Below are 27,861 nucleotides of genomic sequence, written 5' to 3' on the forward strand. Positions count from 1 at the left end.
AGCAGAGTCTGTCTCTTTGTCCTGTATTTGTAGAGCTCCTAGCAAAGCTGGGTCCTGGCCCATAGATAATAAGGGTCCATAGATGCTACTATAATACCAGTAAATAATAATATTTGTTTCCTTTGACTGGGAACTCTTTCAGGCAGGGACTGTACCCTTTTCAAATGTATACAAAGAAGGCAAGCTGTGGGTACTACTAAAAATAATTGATAATAACCAGTCAATAACAAACTTCGATGATGTATGGTAAGAAACAGATCATTTAAAGAGTATTACTGGAGATATCTTTTAAATTAGATAACCTTAAATGGTTGCTATGTGAGTGCTTAAGGCTAGTACAAATCACCGAATAAATGAAAGATATTCAGTGGGTGCCATTCAAGATGTTTAGTCATAATTTCACTCTGAGAACCAGCATATTATCTGTACACCCAATGAATACCTTTGAGGGGTTCATTGGCATTTAATGAATGCATAGAATTGGTGGTTGGCCCTCTACACAGAGGTGAATTTCATCCACTAATGAGAAATATGATACAACATTAACAGAGGATCAATAATTATTCTACAAAACCATTTGTCTGCAAGCCAATATTTCTGTTTAGCTTTATATATACACACTACTAACAAGTATATTAACGGAAAATTATATTTAGTGCTTATACAAAAACTCCATAAAAAGATCAATACCAATAATGCAGATAAAAGCTTGTGATTATTTTTATGCAAATGGTTTAAATCCTCTAGTGGTAAAAATTGGCAGCACATATGAGGTCATGTATGAATGGAAGATGACATTTTGCTCTTCAAAAGAGGGTCTTCCATGCTGTCTGAGATTCTGGGAGGAAAGAATTAATTAAAATAATGTCAAGAAAGCAAAAAGCCTGGGGTGCTCTGGTCTACATGCAAACTTGTACCATGTAATGAGATTGATTTCCTAAAACTGATTTTGTTCTGTCAGTGCAAATGGTAGAACAGCAATTGACTACAGTCAATGTAATTAAAAACAATAACAAAATGATTTTAGCTCAATTAATTGTTGCTATTTTTATTCCAAAATTAGAGTGCCTGCACATTGACTTGCATCACAACAATTAAATCAGTTGTAATTCACACCTGTTGTTATCGCTGTGTGAGTTTGTGCGCTAATCAGCACTAGACCTTTGAATATTATAATTACATTCTTTACCTAATAATGAAGACACAGGAACTTTTTAGTTTACATCAAGGAATAGATTACCTGAGGTGAAATGCTGGTCTTACTGAAGTCAATGGCAACACTTCAGTTGATTCCATTGGAGCCAGGATTTCACCCTGTGCAGTTGTTCAGTAATGGGACAAAGCACCAGTGGTGTTGAATTAACTGGAATCTTTTCTAGGTTTTGGTGACCTTGTAAACACATGGAGTAGAGTTGATAAGTAACTCATTACAAGAAGCAGCTTAGAATCGAGCCTGATGTATTCTACATTCTCCCTTTTTGATGAACAGTTTGGTAAAGCCAATTGACTGATTTTTAGAGACTCGATTCTAATGCAACCCAGATAAAGAACATAACTTTTAAAATTAAAAACAGAAGCAAAAAGTATACTCTCTCATACATAAATACAAGCCACAAATCCTCTAGGCCATGCTGAATGTTCTGTTATTAAATTCCCCAGCCCTGAAGAATGAAAATAATATGAAAAGCTGTTCTTATCCTAAAGTCTGAGATGTGATTGTCCTGATTATTTGAGTTGAGCCCTTTTATTGATTCTGCCTTGCCTTTCCTGCTTCTTGGAACTAGCCCCACTGAGAGCCAGCTCCAAAGGCACTGCTTAAGCAGGCATGGCAGGTGGTAAAAATCTGAGGATTTGGTCCCAGTTGACTTTATGGAAATGCTCAAAGTCATGCTTAGTTTCCTATGCCTTTAACAAGGGAACATAGGAACTGCTATATTGGATCATATCAGTGGTCCTTCTTGTCCTGGTATACTGTCTCCAACATTGGCTAGCACTAATTACTTTAAAGGAAGGTGTAAGAAACCCAGCAGAAGACTATTATGGAATAAAAGGAAAAGTTTCTTGAATCCTGAGTGTTTATATATCAATATATCCCATACATCTTCAGCGGGACATCACAAGTATTGGTCTCACTCTACATTGTGAAGGTCATGGTTCCACTTGACTTCAACAGGAGCAGAGTGAAGCTAACACAGGGTGCTCTTGAAAATCCTCCCCTACCTGTGTTCCAAGAATACAGTCAGGTCAAATAAGAGGGAGGAAAGCAGTGTGTCATTTGTAATGAAAGAAGTGCTAAGGCTCAAGCGATTTTCTTACATTCATAACTGATGCAACAAGCCAGAACTGCCAAGCCTCGAGGTCTGAGGTTCAGCCCTGGCAAGCCCTAGCACAAATTAACCATTGGCAAAAAGGACAAAAACTCCAGATATATTTGTACATTTTATTAAAAAAATAAATAAAAAGAAAGATTTGTTTCAAACTCCACATTGACTGATCTACTTAACTTGGATACCAAGGGACCAGAGTTCTCTGTAAGTTGAGCACTTGCATGCCCCTTTCCCTCTCATTAATAGAGTGCCTGCAACTACTCACAGATGGTAGTATGTGTTTCTATATCTGCACATGCCTTGGTACACATAATAAAATGTATTGTGTATGGATGGAAAATATTGGAGGGAACATTGCCAGGGATCATGGTGAGATGTATGGTGTAAAATCCAGACAGATATTTTGATTTAGAAGTGGTTGTGAATGTCTGTATCTACAGATTATATCTGTTGTATTACCATATATATCAAAACACCTGTACTAACAGAAGAAACTAAAATCCTATTTTGTGAAGGGGTGGGCAGCAAAAGTGTATAAATGGACAGAATTAAAATTATGCTGGATCAAAGAGACTTGTAAGTGAATGCCCTGAAAAGATGAAAGAGAAAATGTTGTGCCTTTGGTACTGTTCTTCCATTTTGCATACAGACTCCAGAGAACATGGGGACACTGGCTAACATGGTCACACAGCTATATTTACAAAACTGTTACTGCTAATTTCAGACCTTCTCCCATTGAAATCAGAGTCCTGTCCTGGATCTTGGGTGGAGCAATATCAGAATTTTATTTTTGTTTAGAAATAATGGCAAGTCAAAAAATATATAAGAAAATACTTAGCCTCTGTAGGCCCAATCCCGCATTCCTGGAAACCCAACATTTTCATTGATTTCGGTAGGAGCTGTTGGGGCACAAGGAACAAGAAATAGGCCCTATATATGATGCATGTAACAGTGGGGAGGAAGGATGGTCTAATAGGTAAATGGAATGGGGGAGATGTGTATTCAGTTCCTGCCTCAGATATTCTTTCTGTGTGACCTTGGCAAATCAATAAATCTATCCTGTTCCTCAGTTCCCCATCTGTAAACTTAAGCTAATACTTCTCTATATTACAGTTGTGTTATGACAAGACAATCCATTTGTGATTGTGAGGAGATTGGATACTACGATGCATGTCACAGTGGTTCCCCCTCTAGCACTCTGGGGGCCCACAAAAAAAAAAACCTTAAATACCTTACCTCTATACGCTTCTGCTTACAAAAACTCCCCAAGTTTACAGATTCATGGCCACCATCAAGTGAATTAAAACCCTGAAAACCAGGAAGAAACACTTGAACTTCTTCTCAAGGGGGGGAACCCCAAGCTCTTTTACCCCAACAGAGCTTGAAAAAGGAAGAAGCCACAGAAAACAAACTGTAATCTCTGATAGCTGACCTCTCTGTCTAGACTGGAACACACATAGACCTCCTGTTACCTTTCAGGACACAAGAATCAAGTCATCACCTTAAAAAGGTGATTTTATTAACTATACAAAAAGATATACCTGATAAAGCATACCTAGATGTTACAGAGCAACTGAGAAAAGAACAGAGTAAAATACAAAGAAACGTTGTCTCTTTGGGCTGCAGCTTAGATATGGTGAATGGGAAAGGGAAGGCATCTGAATCTCACACAGAGAAGCTTAACTAAACCACAAAACCAAGAAAATAACCTCTCAACTAAATATACATTTACCCCTACTTACTCACAATCCCCTCACAGTCTAGTCTATTTCCATGCCCAGTATTCCTTGGAGGCATGGTAGTCCTGCCTGGATTTAAATCATCCTCTCTCTCCCCCAACTCCTGATTTAAAAAACACACACAAAATGGCAAGCAAGTAATCTTTACCATTCAAATTTCAGCACTGTACTCCATTGGTTCTTCTGGCTCCCTGCCAACACCTCCTGGCTACCTGAGTTTAGTCACCGAGTGTTGGCCAGCACTCCTCCTTTCCATCACAGATGACATAAGTAACTAGAGAGGAAAAAAATGTCTGTACAAATGCATTTTAATGATCTTTAGCATATATATGGCAAATATATATAGAAAGTGACATGACAAATGAGAACATGAGAAGCTCAATTTAATGAGGCACAATTTTGCTTAAAAATTCATGGTGCCAGATATTTTTAAGTTACTAACTGGTCTCAGCCAATCCAGGAGTCTGTAGCAGTTTTGTTTCTGTGTACAGCATTGTATTTTCTAACCTTTATTTTTCATTCCTAGTAACATGAATGGGAACAAGATGTAATAGAGAAAATTTATTAGCTAAAGGAAAATAAGGCATTATGCCAAAGCATAGGTTACCATAGAGAGTGCAAGGAAGATTCAGGTCAACAAACACTCCTAAATTAATAAATTACTCTTATTAACACATGAAAGTACTTGAAAGAAAGGCTGTTGGATAATAGATAGCCCCTAGCTGAAATGATCAAGATACTAAATCATACTTTTACACAGACTACATCTGTTCTCCCTTATTGATCATGTGCATACATTTCTTGAAGCACTAATGTCCTTAGATATGTGTGCTCAGTTCCCACTGTGGTAAGTGGGAATTGTGTGCATGTTCCTAAGGGAAGAACATGGTCCTAAATCATTTATTCATTAATAATTGCCAAAAAGCTTGTGGCTTACTTCTTACTATGTATGTTGTCCTCTTAGTGTGAGGGATTTATACATGTAGCCCTTTGTGCACGGAGATGAGAACATACTCTAAAGAAGTAAAAGTACAAATCACTGCAGGCAACTCGAGTACACACACCCAGTTACAATTATATACTTTTAATTTCCATAAATTATGAACAGTTAAATGCAACCAGAATCTAGGAAGTTGCTAAACATTTAAATGCCAGCAATTAAGGGATAATTCAGTGCATTAAAGGAAACTTGTAACCATTTTGCTGCAAATTCAAAAGATAAGAAAGGCCTTTTTTGTCAAGAGCTGATGTACAGAGATATGTAAAGGAAAACAATTTACAATATACAAGCCTCATTACTCCTACAAAACTCAGGAACTGTGCTACCTATTTTTGAAGGTCATCCACTGGTAATTTATTAATTAATTATTTACATATATAAAGACATGGAGCACTTTTGTAGCATTTCTTATTGTGAATAAACTCAGAAAAATACTTCATTTTCAGGGCCTAGTATAAAGACTGCAGGAATTGCTGTATACCTACCAGATTGTTTCATGGATAAACTGTAGAAGGGGAAACCTGGGACCTCTGGATCTTAGTACATGAGCCTTTATACCAGGGGTGAGGAAGATGCATCCAATGGGCCGGATCAAGCCTGCAACTGCCTCAGCAAGACTCTTACCATAAAGCAGCTCATGCCGCTTTAAACAGCTGGCTGCTCTCTGCTCTGAAGACTGGAGCTGGAGCTGGAGCTTCGTGTGCTGCCCCCACCACCCAGCAAAATCTCGCAGCTCAATTTCTGGCCAATAGGTGCAGAGAAATTTTGCTAGGGGCAGGCTGTGAAGCCGCCGCCCTTTCCCCCTTCCAGAGCAGAAACACATGGAGCAGCCAGCCATTTTGACTTGCCTGGGACTGCAGCAGATAGGCAGGGAGCCTGCCTCAGGTTCCTGCAGGGATGCTGTCTGGGAGTCGCCTAGCTAAGTGCCTCCCAGCCAAAGCCTGCCTCTGGCACCTCACCCCATCTCCCCCCCCAACTTCCACCCCAGGCCACCAAACCCTCGGTAGCAGGGCTGCCAAAATTTATTTTGTAATACAGGCAGTCCCCGGGTTACGTACAAGATAGGGACTGTAGGTTTGTTCTTAAGTTGAATCTGTATGTAAGTCGGAACTGGAACATATTGTAAGGGAAACTCTAACCAAACATTTCTCCAGAGCTCAGTTTTATTCTCCCACACCTCACTTCCCTCAGTCCTTTATTCTCAAGCTGAGGTGTCTGCTGAGAAAAGCCGCTCCGCGTCTCCCTGGTCTGCTGGGGGGAGCGCTAGCTTCGCGTCTCCCTTGTCTGCTGGGGGGAAGCAGCTAGTGCGGGGTTGCCTCACCCCGTTTGTAAGTAGGGATCTGATGTAAGTCGGATCCATGTAACCCGGGGACTGCCTGTAGTACCAAACTTTTCACTAAAAGGTACCAAAACACACAAAAACGTACCAAATTTTAAACAATATATAAACCCTATAAAACATCTTAAACAGGAAAAAATACATTTAACTTACATTACATCTTACTAAAACATTGAAATGGAGGAAATACCTTATATTTTGTTAAAAGAGAACTTTTTCATCAACTGCTTCATTACTATACCATCTTTTGTTGCATTCTATCACAAAGCTCTTTTGGAAGATTCCACGTCGTGCAGTTAATGTCTTCAAGTAAAGATTTAGATCTTATTAACGCATTTAAGGTGGACATTTTCAGAGATGCGTGATTTTTAACTTTAATGTTGTTGAGTAAGGAGAAAACTCTTTCAGCAGCTGCTGAAGAATGAGGCAAAGAAAGAAGATTGATCATAAATTTTGACAACAGAGAGAAGCGATATTCATCACCGCATTTTTCTTGAGATATGTTAAACCAAAAATTCAGGCATTTTTTCAGCATTAGGAGGTTGATCTTGCATTGTCAGCTCCCTCCATTCTTTATTTATTTGTTCATAATGTTCTTCATCAACTAGGTTAGAAAATTTCATAACTAGTGGGATAATAGTGGCCTTTCCTCAATAACATTAGGTGGGTCCAATGCCTCAAGCAACTCCAATTTTGCAAACAATTCACAAGATAAAAAGCGCTGAAACATCTGCTTTGTAAGGCAAACATAGAAATTTAAAATTTTTACTTGAAATTCTTGCAATTCTTTCTGGGAAATTTTTGTAATGGGATTTTGTAATCCCTCTAGAATTCTTGAAGCCATAGGAATGCCATCTTCTAATGCAGCAGATGTAAAGAACAATAAAAGTGCAGGCCTTTGTTCTAAACTTCTTTTCACCACTTGCTCAAGGGAAAGTCATCTTGTGCAGCTAATGTGGAGAATTTTTTGAGGATTGGTGTTTGTAAATGTTTGAAATTCTTTATATTCATTTAGGCGCTTAGGACTATTGCTCAAATATGAAAAAATATTTCTGGCTAACTCTTCTAAATAATGTGGCAGTGCAGTGCAGACTTTAGAAGCACACAAGTGCAATGAATGGCAAACACAAGGTTGTATGAAGATATGAGGATTTTTCTGTTTTAAGAGATGCTGGACTCCTCCTTTGCTTCCCATCATAACACTAGCATTATCGCTGGCAAATCCTATTAGGTTTCCAAAGGGGATTTCATTACGGTTAATGAAATTTTAAGAGCAGTTGTGTCTTTAATTTCTAAAAGTGTTAGAAATTTGTCCACTGTTTTTTGAACTTCAGTATCATAATGTCTAGCTATCAGAACAAGTTGCTTGATAGTAGAAATATCTGTCTCATCAATAATAAGAGAAAATTTTGTCACCTTCAACTTAGATACTAGGTTACTGAAGTCATATTCACCGATCACATTAGAAAAAATGTATGTTCCTTTGGTTCTAGCACACTTGATATCCTTTGCTATTTTTGAATCTGGACAAACGTTTGTAATGAGGCCAGGCAAATGATCCAAAAGGGCTATAGGTAAATTGTGTTCTGCAATAAATCCACACAGTTTAAGCTCAGCAGCTGCTATCTGTGCTGAGTGAATAGAGGATGGACCAGGTTTCATAAAGTCAGTTACTTTTGAAGTTTGTTTTGTAGATTTTAGGTTTTTTTGATGCTTTTCTGTGTTTTCATGTCTTTCAATTTGACTTAAACTACTAGCAATTTCGCAATTGCATAATTTGCAGAAACCTTTACCTGAGTTGTATTTACTAACTACTAGCCAGCCAGAAAATTTTTCATGTATTAACAATTTTGATGGCAATTTTCTCTCATAAGAAGTGGTACACTTTTGTTTCTTTTTCTTAGGAGTGTTATCCTTATTACTATCTGAACGAATATCCATATTTTTCTCTTCACTCATAATGGGTTCACAAAAAACAACGTGAAAACACAAAATGTTCACAAAGGACTTGTCAAAGTAAGCAAACAATGCCGAGTAACTGGAATACAGCGCTAACTGCGTCACTGCAACTCAAACTGACGCCAGGGCGGCAGGGCCAGTGACGCGGCCACGTGAAGCGGAGGAATACATCACATGATTGCATCACATTACACAATACACACAGCCACAGTCTCCTCTCCCCAATCTTCATTTGCATAATAAACCGAAAAGATATTAATGAATATGTATCAGATGTAAGAAATGTTAACGTTTTAAAAATGAGCGTGGAACATAAAATTATAACTTAGAGGCTTCTGAGCAAAAATTTATAATATTAACACAAAATTCCTAAAACGTACCAAAAATATCAGGCGTCGTACCAAACGTGCAACAGGAGGTAAATAGTACCAATTTTGTAAGAACGTACCAACTTTGGCAGCCCTGCTCTGTAGTCCCTCTTCCCACCTTCTCTAGGTCCCAACACCCTCCCAGACCCTGCATCTCCTTCTACATTCCTCCCCCAGTCCAGACTCCTCTCCTGCACCCATACCCCCTCCAGGGCCCTGCACTCCAAGTCCCTGTCCTAGATCACAACTCCCTCCTTTATCCAAACTCCCTCTTAGACTCCACACCCTCTCCTGCACTCCAGTCCCTTACCCCAAGGTCCTTTCTGCACCCAACCTCCATCCAAGACCCTGCACTCCCTCCATAGAAGAGCGGCCTTTGACCACTTGACAAAATGTTGGAGTGGTCCACCTCTGCTTTATAGCCTGAGCTATGAAGCCAGTTGGCTCTTACCTAAGGCTGCAGAGCACACTCATTCTCTCTCTCTGTAAGTGGTTTAAGTGCCACTACATGGGTCAGTGAACCACCCACAGAAGGTGTGTGGGTTACACTTAGATTTCTGAACTACATGAAAATGTATTCTAGGTACCGTTATTTAAAATGAAATAAGTCCCTTTAAACATTCTGTACACTGAACTCTGCAAAGTGCAGTGGTAAGCATTTGAGAAGTCTGCAGCAAACACCACCTACTTATCACTAATGTGTTATCACCCTCCAAAGAATGGGGAACTCCACATTCTGTCCCTCATATATATGCTGGCAAATTTCTGCGTGTGAACTAGAGAGTGTGATTTGATAAAAATTTTGCTAAATACGTAGCAAAATTTTTGCTAGAGTCTGAACTTGGATCCACTTGAACACCGATCCAAAATGTGAGATGATCCTGCCTGAGACTGAGGGTGTCTGCACAAGCATGTAACCTGTTTCTTTGCAAAAGAGAGATCAATCTTTCAGAAAGTTTGAGTGCTGTACTTACATCCAAGGCAAGGTATGGTTTGTCTATTATTGACATTTTTAGCACTGTTTAGAGCTTTTACTCACATACGTGGATCTGAAACAGAAATGTATCAGGAATATATTCATGAATAGAATGCACTCCATGTATTTGCTACAGCTAGCAACATCACTGAATGTCTTCTGATGTACAAGTTGAGCCTCAGGGTACATCTACACTGTGCACTTATTTTGAAATAAACTGTTTTGGAAGAAATACTCTACGCTACAGGAAAGTCTATACTACAGGGAAGCCTCAAATTAGTACGAGGCAGGCTTCCCTATTATAGACGTGCTATCTTGATTTACAGCCCCTGGAGTCACTGGGAATAATTACTTTGAATGACCCTGGAGCAGAGCAGTTTTGAAATAGCAGTGGTGAAACATCCACACTACAGCTATTTTGAAATAGCTATTTCAGGATAGGTATTATGCCTCATGGAAAGAGGTTTACAGAAATTGGAATAAGCCGTCCATTATTTCAAATGTATTGCAAAATAATGGAATTGCTGTGTTGACGCTTGCATTATTTTGAAATAAGGTCAGTTATTTCAAAATAACTGTGCTGTATAGCCGCACCCTCATGTAATATGCTCCTGCATAAATGGCCGTGTTATTATCCATCTTTGAATTTCCAGTATTAACATGCTCCAGAATTGCATTGTTTCCCCCCCATCAATTCCTGTCTCCTGACTCACCTGGTTTGTGCAAAGCATGAGTCATCCTGACTTGACAGTTTGAAATCACTGCTTTCAGTTTATTTAAGATTATAAATCTTGACTAGCTCTTGTTAAGGAAATAGCTTTGAGAACATCAAGTCATGAAAACCAATGACCAGGGCTGAAAGAACCAAGCTGCAGGCCTTTAATTCTGCAATAAGTTGGTGAGGCCTGCCTCCCCCATAAACATGTGTACAGTATTTATTATCATAGCATCTAGCAGCCCCAGTCATGAGACAGAAACCTATTGTACTAGGGGTTATACAAACACAAAAGAAAAGAAAAGAGAAAAGAAAAGAGAAAAGAAAAGAAAGACACGTTCCTACACACAAAAAAGCTTACAGTTTAAGTGAAATGGGTCTATGTTTGAGGTGCAGCCCATGAAATCATTTCATTAACCCTCCCCATAATCATTAGGCTGGCCCCAGGGCTAGCCTTACCATGAAGTGAACTGAGGTGGCCGCCTCAGGTGCCAGACTGGGGGGGGGGATTAAACCCTTTGAGCTTTTTTTGTCCTGTGCAGTTCTGGTGCAGCATCAGCTTCTAGTGATGCTGCTGAATTTTTTTAATGTAATTCAAAGCATCTATATATTTTTCTCTGCATCAACTCATCGATGGCAAATTTTGAAACAACATCTGGGAACATCCTCTCTGACACTGAAACCACTGAGTGCCACACAATGAGAAAGTAGAGTGGAGGCTATGAAGCCTATCAAACACCAAATTGGGAAGATAGATGATGCCATAGTTGCCATTATGGAGGATAATGCTATGACAGGAGCAGTTCGTGGGAGAACAGTGGCAGAGGGAAATGGAATCACCAGAAACATACATAACTTCAAATGTCTGTGTGGCTTAGTGTTGTGGCATGACATACTGTTTTGAAATAAATGTAAGCAAGAGACTCCAAGGTGTTGACTTTGATATATCTGGAGCCATGGAACAATTGGACAAAGGAAAGTCATACCTACAGTCTTACCAGTCAAATGAGGGATTTCAAGACGTTCTGAAGAGTGCATAGAAGTTGGCAGAGGAACTTCACACTGAAGCTATTTTCCCACCCATTCAAGAATACAAGAGTCACCAAAGAAGACGACATTTTAATTACAAGGCACGGGATAATCCCATAAGAGACCCCAAACAATTCAAAGTTGAATTCTTTAACCAGGTGCTACATTGTGCAATACAGTCAGTTCAAGAACGTTTCATGCAGCTCAAGGAACACAGCAGTATATTTGGGATGTTGTATGATATTTCAAATCTACTCATTATACCTGAAGAAGACCTACACTAAGACAGTGTTGACATATAATGACATGCACGATATTGATGCAAGTGATTTAGGTGATGAACTGAAAGCCCTTTCAAGATACATTTCAGCAGGATCAACTCCAAAGGCTGCTCTGGAATATATGTGCACAAATAAGATGATCACCCTCTTTCCAAATGCTTTTGTTGCTCTGAGGATACTTCTAACACTTCCTGTAACAGTTGCCAGTGGAGAACGCAGCTTCTCCAAGCTGAAGTTAAGAAAAAACACATCTACGCTCCACAATGATACAGGAGAGGCTTGTCGGCCTTGCAACCTTCTCAGTAGAGCATGAACTGGTCCAGACTGTGGACCTTCAGGAAGCAGTTCAAATTTTTGCAACCAAGAAAGCAGGGAAAGCACCACTTTGATTATTCAAACAGATAAAAATGCCAGTGTTTACTATGCAGACAAGAAAAGTTATATTTGTTGTTCAGGCATTTGAAATCTAAGTGTTACTTAAAATTTTTGAAGAAGGCATTTTAAGTAGCTAGTTCTCCTTTATTGGGGTAGGTAGCAGAGCAGTGCCATGAGAGGAGCAGAACAGGAAGAAGTTTTGGCCCAAGTGAGAGGGTATGGGGCATCATTTGAGCTCCCCGCCTCAGGTGCCAAAATGTTGTGGGCCGACCAGGGCCCTGAGCATAGCGGTGGGGTAGTACTGGACAGCAGTGGATAAGGAGTGAAGAACATTCTTTCACAGGCTTAGCTCCAAAATTGCTGTTAGAGCCAGCGCTGGTCTTTCCATTGAATTGCAGGTTATGGATGGGAGGGGAAAGAGCATACAGTCTGTAATGTGAGAAGCTTTTAGACATCAGAAGAAGAATTGCTACTAATTAAATCCTGAACAATTTATGGCTACAGTGGCTAGGTATAATTTGCATGCCAAAACATTTCAGACTAAAGCTAATTATGAGCTGAAAGAGCCCTTCTTTCGGAAACAAGGCTTTCTAATCTGTTAAATAACTAAGGTCACTGCTGATTTTACAGCTATATTAAAAATCCTTTTTGAGGTCCCATATTCCAGTTTCACTCAGCTAAATGTCCGCTTCACAAAACCCTATTGGCACCTATCTGGCAATCTCAGCAGAGAGAATTAATTGTCTTCTTTCTCTTGAGAGGGTCCCTTGAGATTGGGATGAAGTAAACTGGCAGCAGGGAGATGATTATACTCCTACTTTCTGTACTGTCCATATTCTGTAGATGGAAGACTTCTGCCTCCAGATCTGCCAATCTGCAATTCATTTCAAACATTTAAGTGCTGTTTCAGCAAGCTATGCAAGCACATACTTATTGAAATATTAAGGCATTCAAGAAAAAATACGTGCTTACGTTCAAACCTTAGTTCATACTTAAATTCAGTTCTGTTCAGGAAAGCTTTTACACATGTGCTTAGCTTTCAGTATACACTTTAGTTCCATTGAATTTGTGGAATTATTCACTCACATGCTTAAATTTAAGCACTTGTTTTAATTCCTTGCTGAGCTGGGTCCTCAAAAAAACACAAACAAACAACTCTTTGAAAAAATGCTTTGTAGCTGGAAAACAGATCATGTTTGCAGAACAGAGTCCGCTTACTCTGTTTAACCCATTGTTGCCAGAAATATCATAAGGTTGCACAATCTTGAATTAATGTCTCATTTGAAGAGTACATTATTCTGCTTTCCATTACTGAAGGCAAGTTGATTTATTTTTCTGATTATTATCCCAGAAGTAGGAATATGATAAATTAAATTTACTATGTATTTTTGACTGACTCGCCTACACTTTTCCCACTAACCCATCTCCTATAGGAATATTCCTCATTCAAAATCTCCTTTAAGCTATGCTTATTTTTCCTCTTTAGTGGTGCTAAATGAGGGGAGGGTGATCCCTGTAGTGTTTATGGCAAGAGACATCCTGCAAAGAGCCCTGTAGCACTAGTGATTCAGGGAAAGAGGCCTTGTTTTCACTCCTTTCAGAAGTGTATTTTTTAACTCAGGATAGCTAACACTGTGACAACTGGGGGTTCAGACAGGCCAGGGAGGGGTTTGGTCACCATTTGCCTTGTAATCCTGGGAGCCTTACGACTGTGCAGCTTTGGTCCAGTTCTCTCACCCCATCAGTCTGCCAGCAGCCCACAAGCCTCACCCAGGCTTTTCCCCAACTTGGTTACTCCTTGAAGGCTGATGGGAGCTCTACATTTGCCCTAGAATTGTTCTGCTGCAGGAACCAGTCCCTCTCAGTGGACCCTCCCAGAGAAAGCTATGGGTTTGCTGCTTTTACACAGGCAGAAAAAACTGTCCAGCCTGCAGGCTCTGGCAGCACACACCTTAGGGAACTTACCCAGCACTGATGATAGACAATGTCAGCAAAACAAGTTTATTAACAGAAGAGCTTGTCTTAAGTGACGCCGAGTACCAGGGCTAGATGTAGCAATGGTTACAAGCAAATAAAAGTAAAAACACACCTCTAGAAGATGAAAACTTTCTAGCAAGGTATTCTTTGCTAACAATGTTTTTTCTGTCAGTCTCCTTTCCAGACATTTACTGGCCACCTTGGCCAGGATCTATTACCGAGATTAAATCCTTTGGTTTCATTGTCTCCTAAGGTAAAGGATCAAGATGGAGACGCTCTCTGTTCTTTATATCCTCCAAAAGATGCCTTTGTCACAGGGCGACATATGGGGAGGAGCCAGCCAGCAGCTGGTGGGGTGACTAGTGGGAGGAAATGCCCACAGCAAGGGTCCAGCCCTCTGTGTCCCCAGCAGCTTTGCTCTCCTGCCCCACACTCACTGGTGGGAAGCGGCATGCTCTGGCCAGGGAAGCAAACCAAGCTACTGGGGGCCGCCTTGCTCCACTTCCCCCACCGCTACTGGTGAGTATGGGGAAGGACCCTCACTGCCAGTGCCCACCAAGGGAAGAGGCAGGGTGGGGATGCAAAGGCAGGGTGGGGATGAGGAGACAATGGAGCAGAGCAGGGGCAGGGAGAGGCAGGGTCTGGGGCAAAGAGGGGAAAACCCGGCCTTTCCTCGGGCTGCGAGTGTCATGTGGCCGTAGCCCCCACGTCTCCTCTTCACCAAAGGCCTCTGCTTTGTCATACTAGAGATTCAGTGTCTGTTTGGGGTGTATGAGCTGTGTGAATTCTCTGTATTTTGAGTTCAAGATCAGGTTAAACCCTGTTGGTTTAGTGCAGTGGCTTTGTTTATTATTAACATGTGTGTTTACCTTAATTCACACTTTCCTTTGTCTAGGACAGACCTGTTTATCACCTTTTACCTAGGCAAGACTGTCTAGTCTTAAACATGTTCTAGTAACATGCAGAAGGAATTCTTAAGTTTACCTATAATGTTAACATATGCATTATAAAATTATATTACTATAATTATATATTACTATTCAGCATATTTTTAGCTTTCATATTGCACCTCACAAGGTATATTTTGCACAAATATTATTGCAGTAGTGTGTAGGGTATGAAATCAAAGGGACACCTAAGGACACAAATGAATGAACTAGCCTGCAGTAGATGCACCGTGAGGACAAAGTACTTCAGATTTACCATGAAGTAAACTAGGTGAGATCATACCCCCACTGGGGATATAGAATTGACCTCATCTGGATTACCTCACGTAAAGCTAAAGTGCCTGGTCTCCCTGTTTTTTACTTCATGATAGCTCATGTATGTTAGCTACCCTGAGGTAAAAAGAGTACTTTTTTAGCAGTGAAACAAGCCCTAAAAGAGAACACATAGCAGTGGCAGCAGAGAGAGGGGAAAGAAATGAAACAAGGAAGTGGAGAAACTTGGAGACAAAAAGAGGACAGAGTGGACTAAAAGGTCTAGCATGAAAAAACAAGGTAAAAGAACAAAAATAAGAATGAAAGACAGAAGGCAAAACTACTATTAGAGACATACAGGGGAAAGAACACTTAGGCTGTGTCTACACTGGGCCACTTATTCCAGAAAAGCAGTCGCTTTTCCGGAATAACTTGCCAGCTGTCTACACTGGCTGCTTGCTTTTCCGGAAAAGCAATGACTATCTACTGTAAAATTGTCAGTGTTTTTCCGGAAAAACTATTCCAGAAAAGGGCCAGTGTAGACAGCACAGTAGTCTTTTCCGCAAAAAAGCCCTGATCGCGAAAATGACGATTGGGGCTTTTTTCCGGAAAAGCGCGTCTATATTGGCCACGGACACTTTTCCGGAAAAAGTGCTTTTCCGGAAAAGCATCCTGCCAATGTAGACGCGCTTTTCCCGGAAATATTTATAACGGAAAACTGTTCCGTTTTAAGCATTTCCGGAAAAGGGTGCCAGTGTAGACGTAGCCCTAGTGTACATCTACACTGCACAACTATTTTGAAATTTGACATTGTGTAGATGTGCCAAATTTCAAAATAAGCTATTTTGAAATAGAATCAAAATAAGATATGCAATTTGCTTAGCGCAAATTGCGTATCTTATTTCAAGATTAGGGTGCTTTATAGACGCACCTTTAGAGAAAAAGGCTCAGAATGGACAGTGGAGAGAAAGAGAGAGGAAATAGGTGAGACAACCAACATACAACATGATAGATGGCAGAAGAAAAATAACTAGGCACCAACTACAAGTTGGCGCAGCAATCAAGAGAAGAATAAAAATTTGGCCCAGATGAATGAGTTCAAAGATACTTCAGTCCAATCTCATAATTTGTACCTGCCATTTGGTGCATTCAAAAACCTGAATTTGAATGTGAGAACAGCAAAAGCATATGTGGTTTGCCTGGTTTGGCATCTCTTTGATTCATCTGTGTAATTTCTGCTTGGGGAGATTTGCATGAGCAAAATTGCAGGAGTGCATTTTGAGGCTGTTCTTGAAAATGTACTCTTTAATATTAATTATACAGAATTTTTCTGAAAGATAACAAGCATACACAAAAAGTATACATGAAGAGGTATAACATTTTGAACTGAATTGTTTAGCTGTTAAACATTGGATAGCCTACAGAGAGCAATTAAATAGTTTTCATGTAAGGCATAGAAAAACTACACCTTCCTGCAAAAGAATAAAGGACAAATAACTAGCATGAGAGGTTGGAATGGATCCACCCAACATGAAATCAAGCAGATTCTGGAATTTCCTCAGTACCATTTAGCTGCCAAGAGCCCTATCCATCTATGTGATGTGCCAAGAATGGCTTAGGTAGAGGAGCCTAACCCAAAGTCAATATGAATATGGATTAAAAGGAGCTATTAACTTGAACAGCAACATGAACCAACACCTAAAAAACCTGAAATTAAACATGTACTCATTATGTTATTGTACTTGAATGAAATAAGCAAACCAATGGCTTGAGCCTCTTATAAAGCACCATTCATACAAATACAATTAAAAACAGAGCAAGAAATGTAGAAAATATAATTAAACATTCAAGAACAATATTATTACCATGAGCAGTTCCTGTATGGGTCATCTGATATCTCTTCTACAATACATTTAGTTGCTTTCTTACTTGCCAAGATGAAATATTTTGCTGCAGAAACAGCCCTAAAAATGTTCACATAATCTAAGTATTCCAAGGTTCAAAAACACCAACATGGAGACTAAAACAGCTGAGTCACTGAATCAAAACTCTGCCTCCTTTTTGTCAGCCCCGAGTTTATAAAATGTCGCTGTGAGAGTGAGACAGACAGACATGTGTATTGTGGTCAGAAGATTTTGCAAATTAAAGTTTAGCCATTTGCAAAAACAAACAAAACAAATGAATGTGATCTTAAGACTGGCTACTCAGGAATTCAGGTTGCTCATAGTTGTTTAAGTCTGGTCTGCATTTAAAAGAATTATATAAGTTACAGATCTTCATTCTCTGGATTTCAAATTTTGATTTTTGTCAAAAACCTCAATATCAAGTCTCCATTTTCTTTTCAAAGGTAACTGATTTATGATTTGTCAAATCTGTTGTAAAACTTATTTAAACTTCTTGTGATCATAAGAATGTTTCTTCCAAAGTAGCACTAACCAACCCAGAGGGAAATAAAGAGGAAAAAGATACTTTGTTTGACATTTGTGATCAAAGGGAGTAAAATATTTCTCACCTCTTCAAAGTGTCCAGCTGGAGATTCCAAAAAGAAAGCACCCATCCTTTATGGAAAGCCAGGCAGAACATGAAATAACATTTGTTGGGAGCAGAGAGCTCCAGAAAACAATGAGCTTCTCTTGACTTCCAATTTTAGAAGGTTTTGTATTTAAAAACCAAGACAAAAATGTACTTTTTCTATTGGTTTTGTTAAAGCTATTGTACATTTTCTGAAGTAGATTAAAGCATGTAGGTATAATATATAAACTTTCCTATTCAGTTTATTTCACCTTCAATGTAGAATCCAGTTGGATGAGTTTATTTTTATAAAATTACTACAGATGGAATGTTATTGATACTGGGAGCATATTTTTGATGTGCAACATGAATACAAATCCCAGGTCCTAATAAATACAAGGAAAATGTAAAAGTTAGCAGGGTAAATTTATATTCAATGAACAAAGCCAATACTTAATTCTGCAGTCCGATTAGGTAAAACATCTTTGAAATTAATGGATATTTTCACTGAATTTGGATGGCAGGTTCAGGTTCATAAGTACAGGCAGTCCCCGAGTTACGCGGATCCGACTTACGAACGGGCCGTTCCTCTCCCTGGTCTCCAGCAGACCAGGGAGAGGAAGCAAAGCGGCGGAACACGTGGGCAGCAGACAGGGCTGTCCGCTGCCCACGCGCTCCGAGGCTTGGCTCCCACGCGCTCCGAGGCTCTGCAGACCAGGAGGATGGGGGGGGGGGCAAAGCAGAGCCAAGCCGTGGAGCACGCGGGCAGCGGACAGCCCAGACGCGTCTGGGCTGTCCGCTGCCCACGTGTTCCACCGCTTTGCTCCCCGTCCCCCTGGTCTGCAGACCAGGGGACGGGGAGCAAAGCAGAGCAAAGCCACGGAGCCCGAGGGCAGCAGGACAGCCACGGCGCGTCTGGGCTGTCCCGCTGCCCCCGTGCTGTCCCGCTGCCCCCGTGCTCCGTGGCTTTGCTCCGGACACCTGTGGTACAGCAGCTGGGGCGCTGCCAGTTGGTACCGTAGCGCCGCTCTGGGCGCTACTGGACCAACCGGGCAGCACCCCAGCTGTTCTGCCCCAGGCGTCCTGATTCAGCCACTGCTGGTCAGATTCAGCAGCGGCTGAATCAGGACGCCTGGGGCAGAGCAGCTTGGGTGCTGCTGGGTTGGTCCAGTAGCGCCGAGGAGCGGCGGCACTACTGGACCAACCCAGCAGCACCCCAGCTGCTCTGCCCCAGGAGTCCCCAAGTCAGCCGCTGCTGAAACTGACCAGTGGCTGACTACAGGAAGCCCCTGTCCCGGGCTTCCTGGAATCAGCCGCTGATCAGTTTCAGCAGCAGCTGACTTGGGGATGCCTGGGGTTCTTAAGTTGAATCTGTATGTAAGTCAGAACTGGCGTCCAGATTCAGCCGCTGTTCAAACTGATCAGTTTCAGCAGCGGCTGAATCTGGACGCCAGTTCCGACTTACATACAAATTCAACTTAAGAACAAACCTACAGTCCCTATCTTGTACGTAACCCGGGGACTGCCTGTATAGCATGCATGTGGTAGATATTGTCTTTGATAAATATATAATCAACATTTCAGATTTTTTTTCTTTCAGACTGTATATCCTATGCAGCTTTAGAAGTATTATCAAGGAGATGTTATGGGAAACAGAGATGTAAAGTTATTGTCAACAACAATGATTTTGGAAGTCCATGCCTGCCTGGAGTGAAAAAATATCTTAATGTCAGCTACGCCTGTGGTAAGAGCAAATTATAATGATCATTATAAATACCTCATTCTACTTGCAGAGCATACTAATGTAAATTTGTGTGTATAAACCCACATACCCAGAGCTGGATTCCTACACGTGGCCTTCCTATTAGCAGCTGTATTTACCTGACTAAGTAGCTAAGATGTAGGCGCAATCACAGAGCTAGAAATCTATAGGACATAAATTGCAATCATTAAAATATGTGCTTGACAAATGCACTAAGTCATTAAATTGTATTCCACATATTTCAGCTACGGCAGAGTAAAGTAAAGAAAATCCAGCCTTTATAAAGCACTTAATCATAATAAAAGAGCTGTATAAAGGCCCTGATCCTGAAATACAATCCATCTGGGCACCTATTACCCTACAGAGGATTTTCTTATTCCTGGGTAAACTCTCAGGCCAGCGCTACACTACAGACTTACATTGGTATAACTACTTTGCTCAAGTAGGTGAAAAAACCCACACATCTCCCCCACGAGGAATGAAGTTACACCAACCTAACCCCCAACGTTGGCAGTGCTACGTCCACAGGAGAGCTTCTCCTGTCAAACTGCCACCATCTCTCTCAGAGGTGAATTAACAAGCCCTCCCATCGGAGTAGCAGCATCTTCACGGAAGTACAACAGGTGTGCACCAGTGCAGCTACCTCTGCAGCCAGAGGTGGAATAAGATTTATTGAGGGCCTGAGCACAAAGAATTTTTGCCCACTTCTCAACCTTCCTTCTGCCATCCCCTGCTCCTTCTCTCTCCTCCCCAAGGTTCCACCCCCTAGCCAGGTCAGAAGCCAGAGCCAAGATATGGTAAGAGACATGTAGGGAGTCCAAGACACCGAGGGGAGCTCTGGACCCTCCTTTTCCCCATGGTGACTAGCCCCAGGGGCAGGAACAGTGGCACTGGAACTATTTTTAGGGTGCGGTGCTGAGCAGTGCCCCCCCCACATCTGTTTGTGCCCCTCACTGCCCCAGGCTGGGGTCACACCTAGGACTGCCAACTCTCATGGACGAGACACCATTGCTGCAAATGGCATCCAGTCTGGGAGAGTTGGCAACTTAGCCTCAGCTGGAGGCAGCTACAAAGCCCCAGGCCAGTAGTGGGACCCCTAGTGGCAGTGGCACCTCCAGAGCCAGTGTTAGCGGGATGGTAGGACCCTGGAGAAGCCACTCAGAGGCTGGGACTTGAGGCTGGTGGAGCTGACGGTGGATTTGCAGCAGAGCCGGCCCCTGGGCGTGGGGAAGGTGGGTGGAAAACCTGGGGGGTACTGCAGCACCTCCCCCTATCACACCACATCTTCATTTCCCACGCCTGAGGGTAGGAACACGTCAGGGACCGTTCACCAGCTTTGTTTCTATTATCTTTCCCCTCCTTCATCATAGTGTGCAGCAGCAATTCTGCGGTAATTGCTGCTTCCTGTTCTGTTGTGGAGGTATAGTTAAATTGTTTAACTGTGTGCCAGATTTTGGGATTAGAAAGGAATTTTTCCCTCAGGGTAAGTTTGACAAAGTTCCTGGAGGGTTATTTCAACTTCCTTAGCAGCATCCTGGAGGCCTCGTTTTAGATAAATAGGAAGCAAAGACAGGATTTGAAAGTTGTAAGTGTATAAATGAGTTTGTAATTGACACCGCTTGCGACTACTGTTCAGCGTGGGTGAGAGGCTTAGAGGGGCCAACTACCAAAGGTGAATGGGGATAAGAGACCTATGAGATAACTGGGGGACATTATTAGGCTGATGATGCTCCCGTGTGTTCTCTCATCCCCCTCACCAAGGAGGGAGCCAGAGGATTGGGAGTAGGGTTGCCAGATGGGTTCAACAAAAATACCGATCATACTTGACATTACATCACAATCTACATTACATCCTATTTAGAAAATACCAGACATTTACATTTTTTCAACTCGTTTCCCAAACAGAAAGATCAAATACTGGACTGTCCGGTTCAAAACCGGACACCTGGCAACCCTAATTGGGAGGGAGGAAGCTAAATCCTAGGAGAGAAGCTGAAGATCCAACCCTGAATAGCAGCTATTTGGCACAGAGGTCAATTAACACTGTTTTAAATCCAGATAAATTTTTTGTATTGGGAGCCGAGGTAGTTAGCTCCCTCCATTACAGTTAATAATTAATAATGTAGTCTACTTCCCCTTTAGTTTCCATCCCCATACCTGTGTTTTCATTCTCTTACATGTCCTGATCAATGCTCTTGCCCTGTAATCAGTTTATTTTGACAGTGCTGCTCCCAAAATATCAGAGGCTACAAAATCCTGCCATTCTGGCAGTCAGCTAAGGATGGTATCTAATCAGAAGGAAAGTACAGGCAGTCCCCGGGTTACGTACAAGATAGGGACTGTAGGTTTGTTCTTAAGTTGAATCTGTATGTAAGTCGGAACTGGCGTCCAGATTCAGCCGCTGCTGAAACTGACCGCCAGTTCTGACTTACATACAGACTCAACTTAAGAACCCCAGGCGTCCCCAAGTCAGCTGCTGCTGAAACTGATCAGCAGCTGATTCCAGGAAGCCCGGGGCAGAGCAACTCTGCCTCGGGCTTCCTGTAGTCAGCGCTGGTCAGTTTCAGCAGAAGCTGACTTGGGGACGCCTGGGGCAGAGCAGTTGGGGTGCTGCTGGGTTGCTCCAGTAGCGCCGCTCCTCGGTGCTACTGGACCAACCCAGCAGCACCCCATCTGCTCTGCCCCAGGCGTCCTGATTCAGCCGCTGCTGAAACTGACCAGCAGCGGCTGAATCAGGACCTGGGGCAGAGCAGCTGGGGTGCTTCTGGGTTGGTCCAGTAGTGCCCAGAGCGGCGCTGCAGGACCAATCAGCAGCGCCCCAGCTGCTCTGCCCCAGGGTCCAAAACAAAAGCCTGGTCTGCTGGGGGGGGGGGCCCCACTAGCTGCGCCTCCCCCCCCCCCCCAGCAGACCAGGGACACGGGGAGCAGAGCCGCAGCTGCTGCGGGGTGCCGCGCCTCTGAGGCTTTGCTCTGGCAAAGTCTCAGAGGCGCGGGACCCCGCCGCGGCTGCCGCTTCAGTCCCGGTGCCTGTGGTCTGCTGGGGACGGTCCCCAGCATACCACAGGCACCGGGACTTAAGCGGCAGCAGCGGCGGTTCCCCGTACTTCTGAGCGCGGGAACCCGCCCGGAGACGGTCTCCAGCAGACCAGGGGCACCGGAGCAGCTTACGAACGGGGCTTTCTCGCCCCGGAGCTCGCGGGTAGCAATCCGCCACCTCGACCTCCGGGGCGAGAAAGCCCCGTTCGTAAGCTGCCTGTAGCTAGCTTCTGTAGGTAGCTTCGGGGACTGCCTGTAGCTAGCTTCTGTAGGTAGCGTGCATATAGCCTTATTTAAGTTAGTGGGTATCTTTCTAATGCAGGCATGTCAAACAGGCCTCTGGTGGGCCGATCAACATTTTTTGCAGCCCGCCACTACATTTTTATTAAAGAATAAACTGCAGCCCGCTAGCCATTCAAGAGTACGTGTGCACGGCACCGCAGTGACTGCTTACGGCTGGCCAGGCTGCTCTGCACTGGGCGCTCCAACACGTGCTCAAAGCCGGCTAGCCGCTCTGCACAGGCATCAAGCACCTGCTCACAGCTGACCGCTGTGCTCATGCTGCCCCAGCGCCTGAGGAAGAAATATGTGGTGGCGGCTCCAGGACCCAGGCATTGGGTTGCAGGGGGGAGCTCTGGGAGTGCCTGGTTCCGGTGGAGGGGGAAGGCATTAGGTTAGGGGGGGCCTGGCTTTGTAGGAGGGGGAAGGTATTAGGTTGGGGGAGAGGGCTGGGAGTGCCTGGCTCTGGGGGAGGAGGGAGGCATTGGGTTAGAGCAGGGAGGGGTGCTCTGGGGGAACGGAAGGGAATTGGGTTATAACGAGGATATAGGAGTGCCTGGCTCTGGGCGAGAGGGGGGGGGATATTTTGTTAATATTTTGTTATTTATTCCCAAATAAAATCACAAAATATATATTAATTTTAGATCAAGAAATGTCATTTTTTTTGCAATTGCATGAATATTATATGTTTATGCAAAATCTCAAACTTACAAAGTATCTGAAATTTTCACAGAAGCCTGTTCTATTTGATTGACCATGGTCTATACTTGTTTTTATTTCAACAAAACAAGCTATGTATCATGTACAAAATTTAAAAGTACCTTATATTTATATTTAAATTAAAAATGATTTTATATGGGCAAATAAGTTTTACATATCAATTATTAAATTATGTTAAAACAAGACCTGAAAAATTATAAAATATACCTAAAACATAATAATAAAAAATTATGACTTTCTGATAGAAGTACATTTTCTTTGGTGGCCCTGAGAGCTATCAGTTTTCGTTTGTGCGGCCCTCAGTAGGCTTCAAGTTTGACATGCCTGTTCTAATGATTTCTTCAGGGAGCTTTGGATTAGGCCCCTATAGCTACACTACAGAAACTACAATAGTATCATTAACTCTCTCCATTTCTGCTCTTTCTTACCCTCGGTCTAAGCACTGAAATAAGACACTGGTATAACAGGCGAAGCCCATAGCAGCAATCTGTGCTGCCAGTGGAAAGGAAGTCTTAACTCTTTGGCAATCACCAAAGATCCCTGGGCTTCATGGGTTTGAAAGCTGTGCTCCCTACCCCTTCCCTTCTGTGCAGCTGCAATCTCCTCCCCTTCCTGTTGGGAATATGTTAAATTAACTCAGTTGGGAAATATTGTGGAGTTTCCTGATTCTACCTCTGGCAGGTCTTCCCATGGGAGATGCCCAAGTAAGCAGTATTCAGAGTTGACTTGCATGGTTGGCAATAAGTAGGCATTTTCGGATGGATTTTTATCATAACTGTACAGTGCCATATTTCTTAAGATCATAGAAACCATGATCATCGATGGATTATCTAGAAGGCAGGTTCCTTGCAGGCATAATAGGGAATTTTTAAAGATATGGTTTAGAGCTTTTAAGAGTCTACCCTCATATGTTGGTCTTCAGGTAGGAGGAATTACTAAGACTGATATTTATTTTTATGAAGAATCTGGAGGCTTGCCATGGAGCTAATACAGAATATGCTTTGACCGTAAATTCTGTATTTACAAAAGTGAGTTATTGGAATTCCCTTTTATTATGCCACCAATAATTATGACACCTTATTCTTTATTTGTTGGCCGAGGGGAGTGTTTATTGTAAGATAATGCACACTATTAATCATTGTAGTGGTTTTGCAAAGACACACCAACCAGGTAGCAGATAACATTCTTCTACGTTGCTGGCACATTTGCAGTTTTTTTCTGCCAAGCACTACTAAACTATGCTATCTGAAGCTTTAGCGAGTGCTTTTCAGCTCTAATTATTTTACAGATCTTCTAGTAGCCATGAGAAAATAAGAGTTTTGGAATTATTGAAATTCCATACACAAGGATGGAAGCTTATTTTTAAAGCAAATCTCTCCCTGGAAATTTCTGATTATTGCAGTAAATCATGTTCTATGTTGCTAAAGCAATTTACCTGTGCAGCCAAAGTGAACTGAATTGGTAGCTGTAAGGGTTCTTGTCAGAGGGAGGCCTCGCTGACTCACTGGGAGCCACTGAAGTTCAGGGCTTCAGGCTTGACTGCAGGTCAAACCACAGTGAAAGAGGTCATGCCCTTGTTCACGAGCATGGCAGCAAATCAACCCTTAGGCAGTACTCTGCACTACAGTGTAGGAGCTAGGGTTGCCAGATGGCTGAAAGAAAAATACCAAGCCCCCTTCTCCCCCCCAAAAAAACACAGGGAAAAAATGTTGTTGAAGAAAAAAAGGGGGGGGAGGAGGACCAAAGTTGTTGAGAAAAAAAAAAAAAAAAAAAACCACACACACAACCTCCAAGAACCTAGCCCTTACCAGGTAATCATTAAAAAAAACCCCGAATATGCTTAATTGGGGGGGAGGGCAGCCAGGAAGGTGGGGGCAGAGGGCTGGAAACAGCTAACGGGGGGGGAAGAGGGCAGCAACGGGGCTGGCCAGAGGAGATGGGGGAGGCCAACGGGAAGCAGAGCTGGTCATGAGGGGGCTGGCCGTGGGATATCGGGGAAGAGGGGACCAGATGGAAGGGGGTGGGGCTGGCTGGGAGTAAGGGCTCTGGAAGCAGAGCTGGCAGGGGGCAGTAGTGGGGGGGGGGCGGGAGGAAGAGGGAGCAGGAGGCACAGCTGGTGGGAGGGGGTGCAACGGCGGGGGGGCCAGGAGGAAGCAGGGAAACAGAGCTGGCAGGGGCAGGGAGAGGAGCATTGGCGCTGGCCGGGGGAGACAAGGAAGAGGAACGGGCCAGCGGGAAGCAGAGCTGGGGGCGGGGCAGTGCAGTACAGGGGGGTTGGCCGGGGAAGATCAGGAGGGGAGGTGGGGGAGAACCGGCCGGCTGGGAAAGGGGTGGGGGGTGAGCAAATTGGCCAGCAGGGAGCAGGACTGACCTGGGCACTTGCTGCCTGTCCCGCGCAGGCTCCCAGCGACGCTGGAGCAAGGAGGAGGCTTCCCCTCCTCCTCACACTCAACCAATTGACGGCTCCCGGCAGCAATAGCAGCCCCGCCTCCCAGCTGGGACTCCCAACCGCTCCCCCAGCCCACGCCAGGCTTCCGTCCAGTGCACAGCTAGAAAAATCAGAAAATACTGGACATTACACATGTCTGGTATTATCTGATTTTTTTTACTGTACAGAGCGTGCAAATACCTGACTGTCTGGTACAATACCGGACACCTGGCAACCCTAGTAGAAGCTCAGGCCCTGGATCAGGGCAGAGCGACAAACAGACAGTTAAACAGTGCATGTACAGCCTGAGCAGCAGTTTTAGAAGGCTGGGCCCGGCGTAAGAGCGGGCCAGCAATCTATTAACAAGTAGTTCAAAAACAGTTAAGTGGTCCAGAGTTCAAAGCCCAGGCCTGTCTGCAGGCTGAGCCAGGGGTCAGGTCTCCTTGTTGGTGGAGAGCCGACAAGCACAGGAGCTTCTTTCCCTACAGGGAGATCCTGCCATGCAATGGAAGGGGCTGGCAGGGGGGGGATGAAGGCCCACCCAATCCACTGCATCCCAGCCCTTCGCCCTAGCAGTGGCAGCACCGCAGCCACTGGGTCAGCGGGGCTCCAAGCCGTAACACGCCATCCGGGTCAGTGGGTTAGCGGGGGTCTGAGCCACAATGCGCTGCCCAGCTGACCTCCATTTGTTCAGCCGCCCCGAGTGCTGTGCTTTTCTTTTAGAACCTTTGGCAGGTAAATTGTAAACTTGTGTAGGGTGGTGTGCACAATTTCGGGCTGGGTGCAAAGGATCTGCGTGTCTGGTGCAATGGTGGTACTGAGTGAAGACACTCAAGGCAGGAAAAGTTCAACTGTCCTATCCAGAAACTCCATTTTGTTTTCAGTTACTGATGGCAGTAACCGCTCCTTTAAGTGTGCACCTTACCCACATCCTATTTACAACAATTACATTATAAACATTATAAACAAATCAGCATTATAACACCACTCTAACACCTGTTCCCCCTGGAGGCCTACCTGGCTCGGCGGCTGCTCCTTGGTGTCGGCTGGGGACAGAGGCACCAGCAGTGTGTCCATAGGTTTGGGGTCCTGCGTGGGTAAGGCTACAGGCAGTCCAGCCCACTTGGCTGCACTTAGCAAGGGTCATGGGGGTCCAGGTAAATCTGTGGGCCCAGGCAACGGCTTCCGCAGCCTTGTCCAATAATCCAGGTCCAACAGCGGCCATGGTGGTCTAGGCCAGTGCTCAGGGCCCGGCAGTGGCCCAGGCAGCCCAACCTAATCCTCCCTCCGCTGGGGAATAGCCTCTGCCCTGCTCTAACTGAGTGTGGAGCTCCTCTTATACCCTCAGCCCTGACTTCCTGTTTCCTGTGGGCGGGGCTGGGTGGTTCTGGCACCGCCCACCAAGGGGTTTCTGTGGGAGTTTCCTCCTCTGGGTCAGTAGGAGGCCACGTTGACTCACTCCAGTAGCACATCACAGTAGTAATGAATGCCTACATTCAGAGAAAGGTGGCTTCTCAATTGTAAGTCCACAAAGGATGGACTTTGAGAGAGGTTCTAGTTTTGCCTCAGAATTTCTTTCTCATCTCCTCCTCTGTGATCTGGTGGTTTCTCCTCTCTCAAGATTCAGATAGATAATATCTGTCCTGGTTATAGGGTTAGCTGCACCTCTGTCCTCTTTCAGATCTCTCTCAGAGCACCCACCTCAGGGTTTAGGCCTGTTCATCTTTCCCTGTCTCAGGGCTGAATCTTGTGATTCTTTCACACACAAAAATCTGTAGCTTGCCTGTCAGAGCTTGAGCAAAGTCTGAAGCTCAGGTGGTAATAGCTTTAGAGCAGGAATG

General features: G+C 43.5%; 1 protein-coding gene and 1 long non-coding RNA gene across 5 annotated transcripts in view; one reads left to right on the forward strand and one right to left on the reverse strand.

Annotated features, from left to right (window-relative positions):
* EVA1C (eva-1 homolog C) overlaps positions 1-27,861 on the forward strand; it is an 82,116-nt gene that overhangs the window by 44,278 nt on the left and 9,977 nt on the right. For all 4 annotated transcript variants that reach the window (XM_025186120.3, XM_006126095.5, XM_025186119.3 and 1 more), the window contains one exon: positions 19,396-19,539. In XM_025186120.3, coding sequence (XP_025041905.2) covers positions 19,396-19,539 — 144 coding nt within the window. The remainder of the gene's footprint in view (positions 1-19,395; positions 19,540-27,861) is intronic.
* On the reverse strand, positions 702-27,175 carry LOC112546272 (uncharacterized). Its single transcript, XR_012897952.2, has 3 exons — positions 27,038-27,175; positions 1,241-1,390; positions 702-838 (listed from the first exon to the last, which is right to left on the reverse strand). It is a non-coding gene; the product is annotated as an uncharacterized LOC112546272 (long non-coding RNA).

Source organism: Pelodiscus sinensis, chromosome 1, assembly GCF_052426305.1.
Source record: "Pelodiscus sinensis isolate ZL-2025 chromosome 1, ASM5242630v1, whole genome shotgun sequence".
In the NCBI taxonomy this organism is placed as follows: domain Eukaryota; kingdom Metazoa; phylum Chordata; order Testudines; family Trionychidae; genus Pelodiscus; species Pelodiscus sinensis.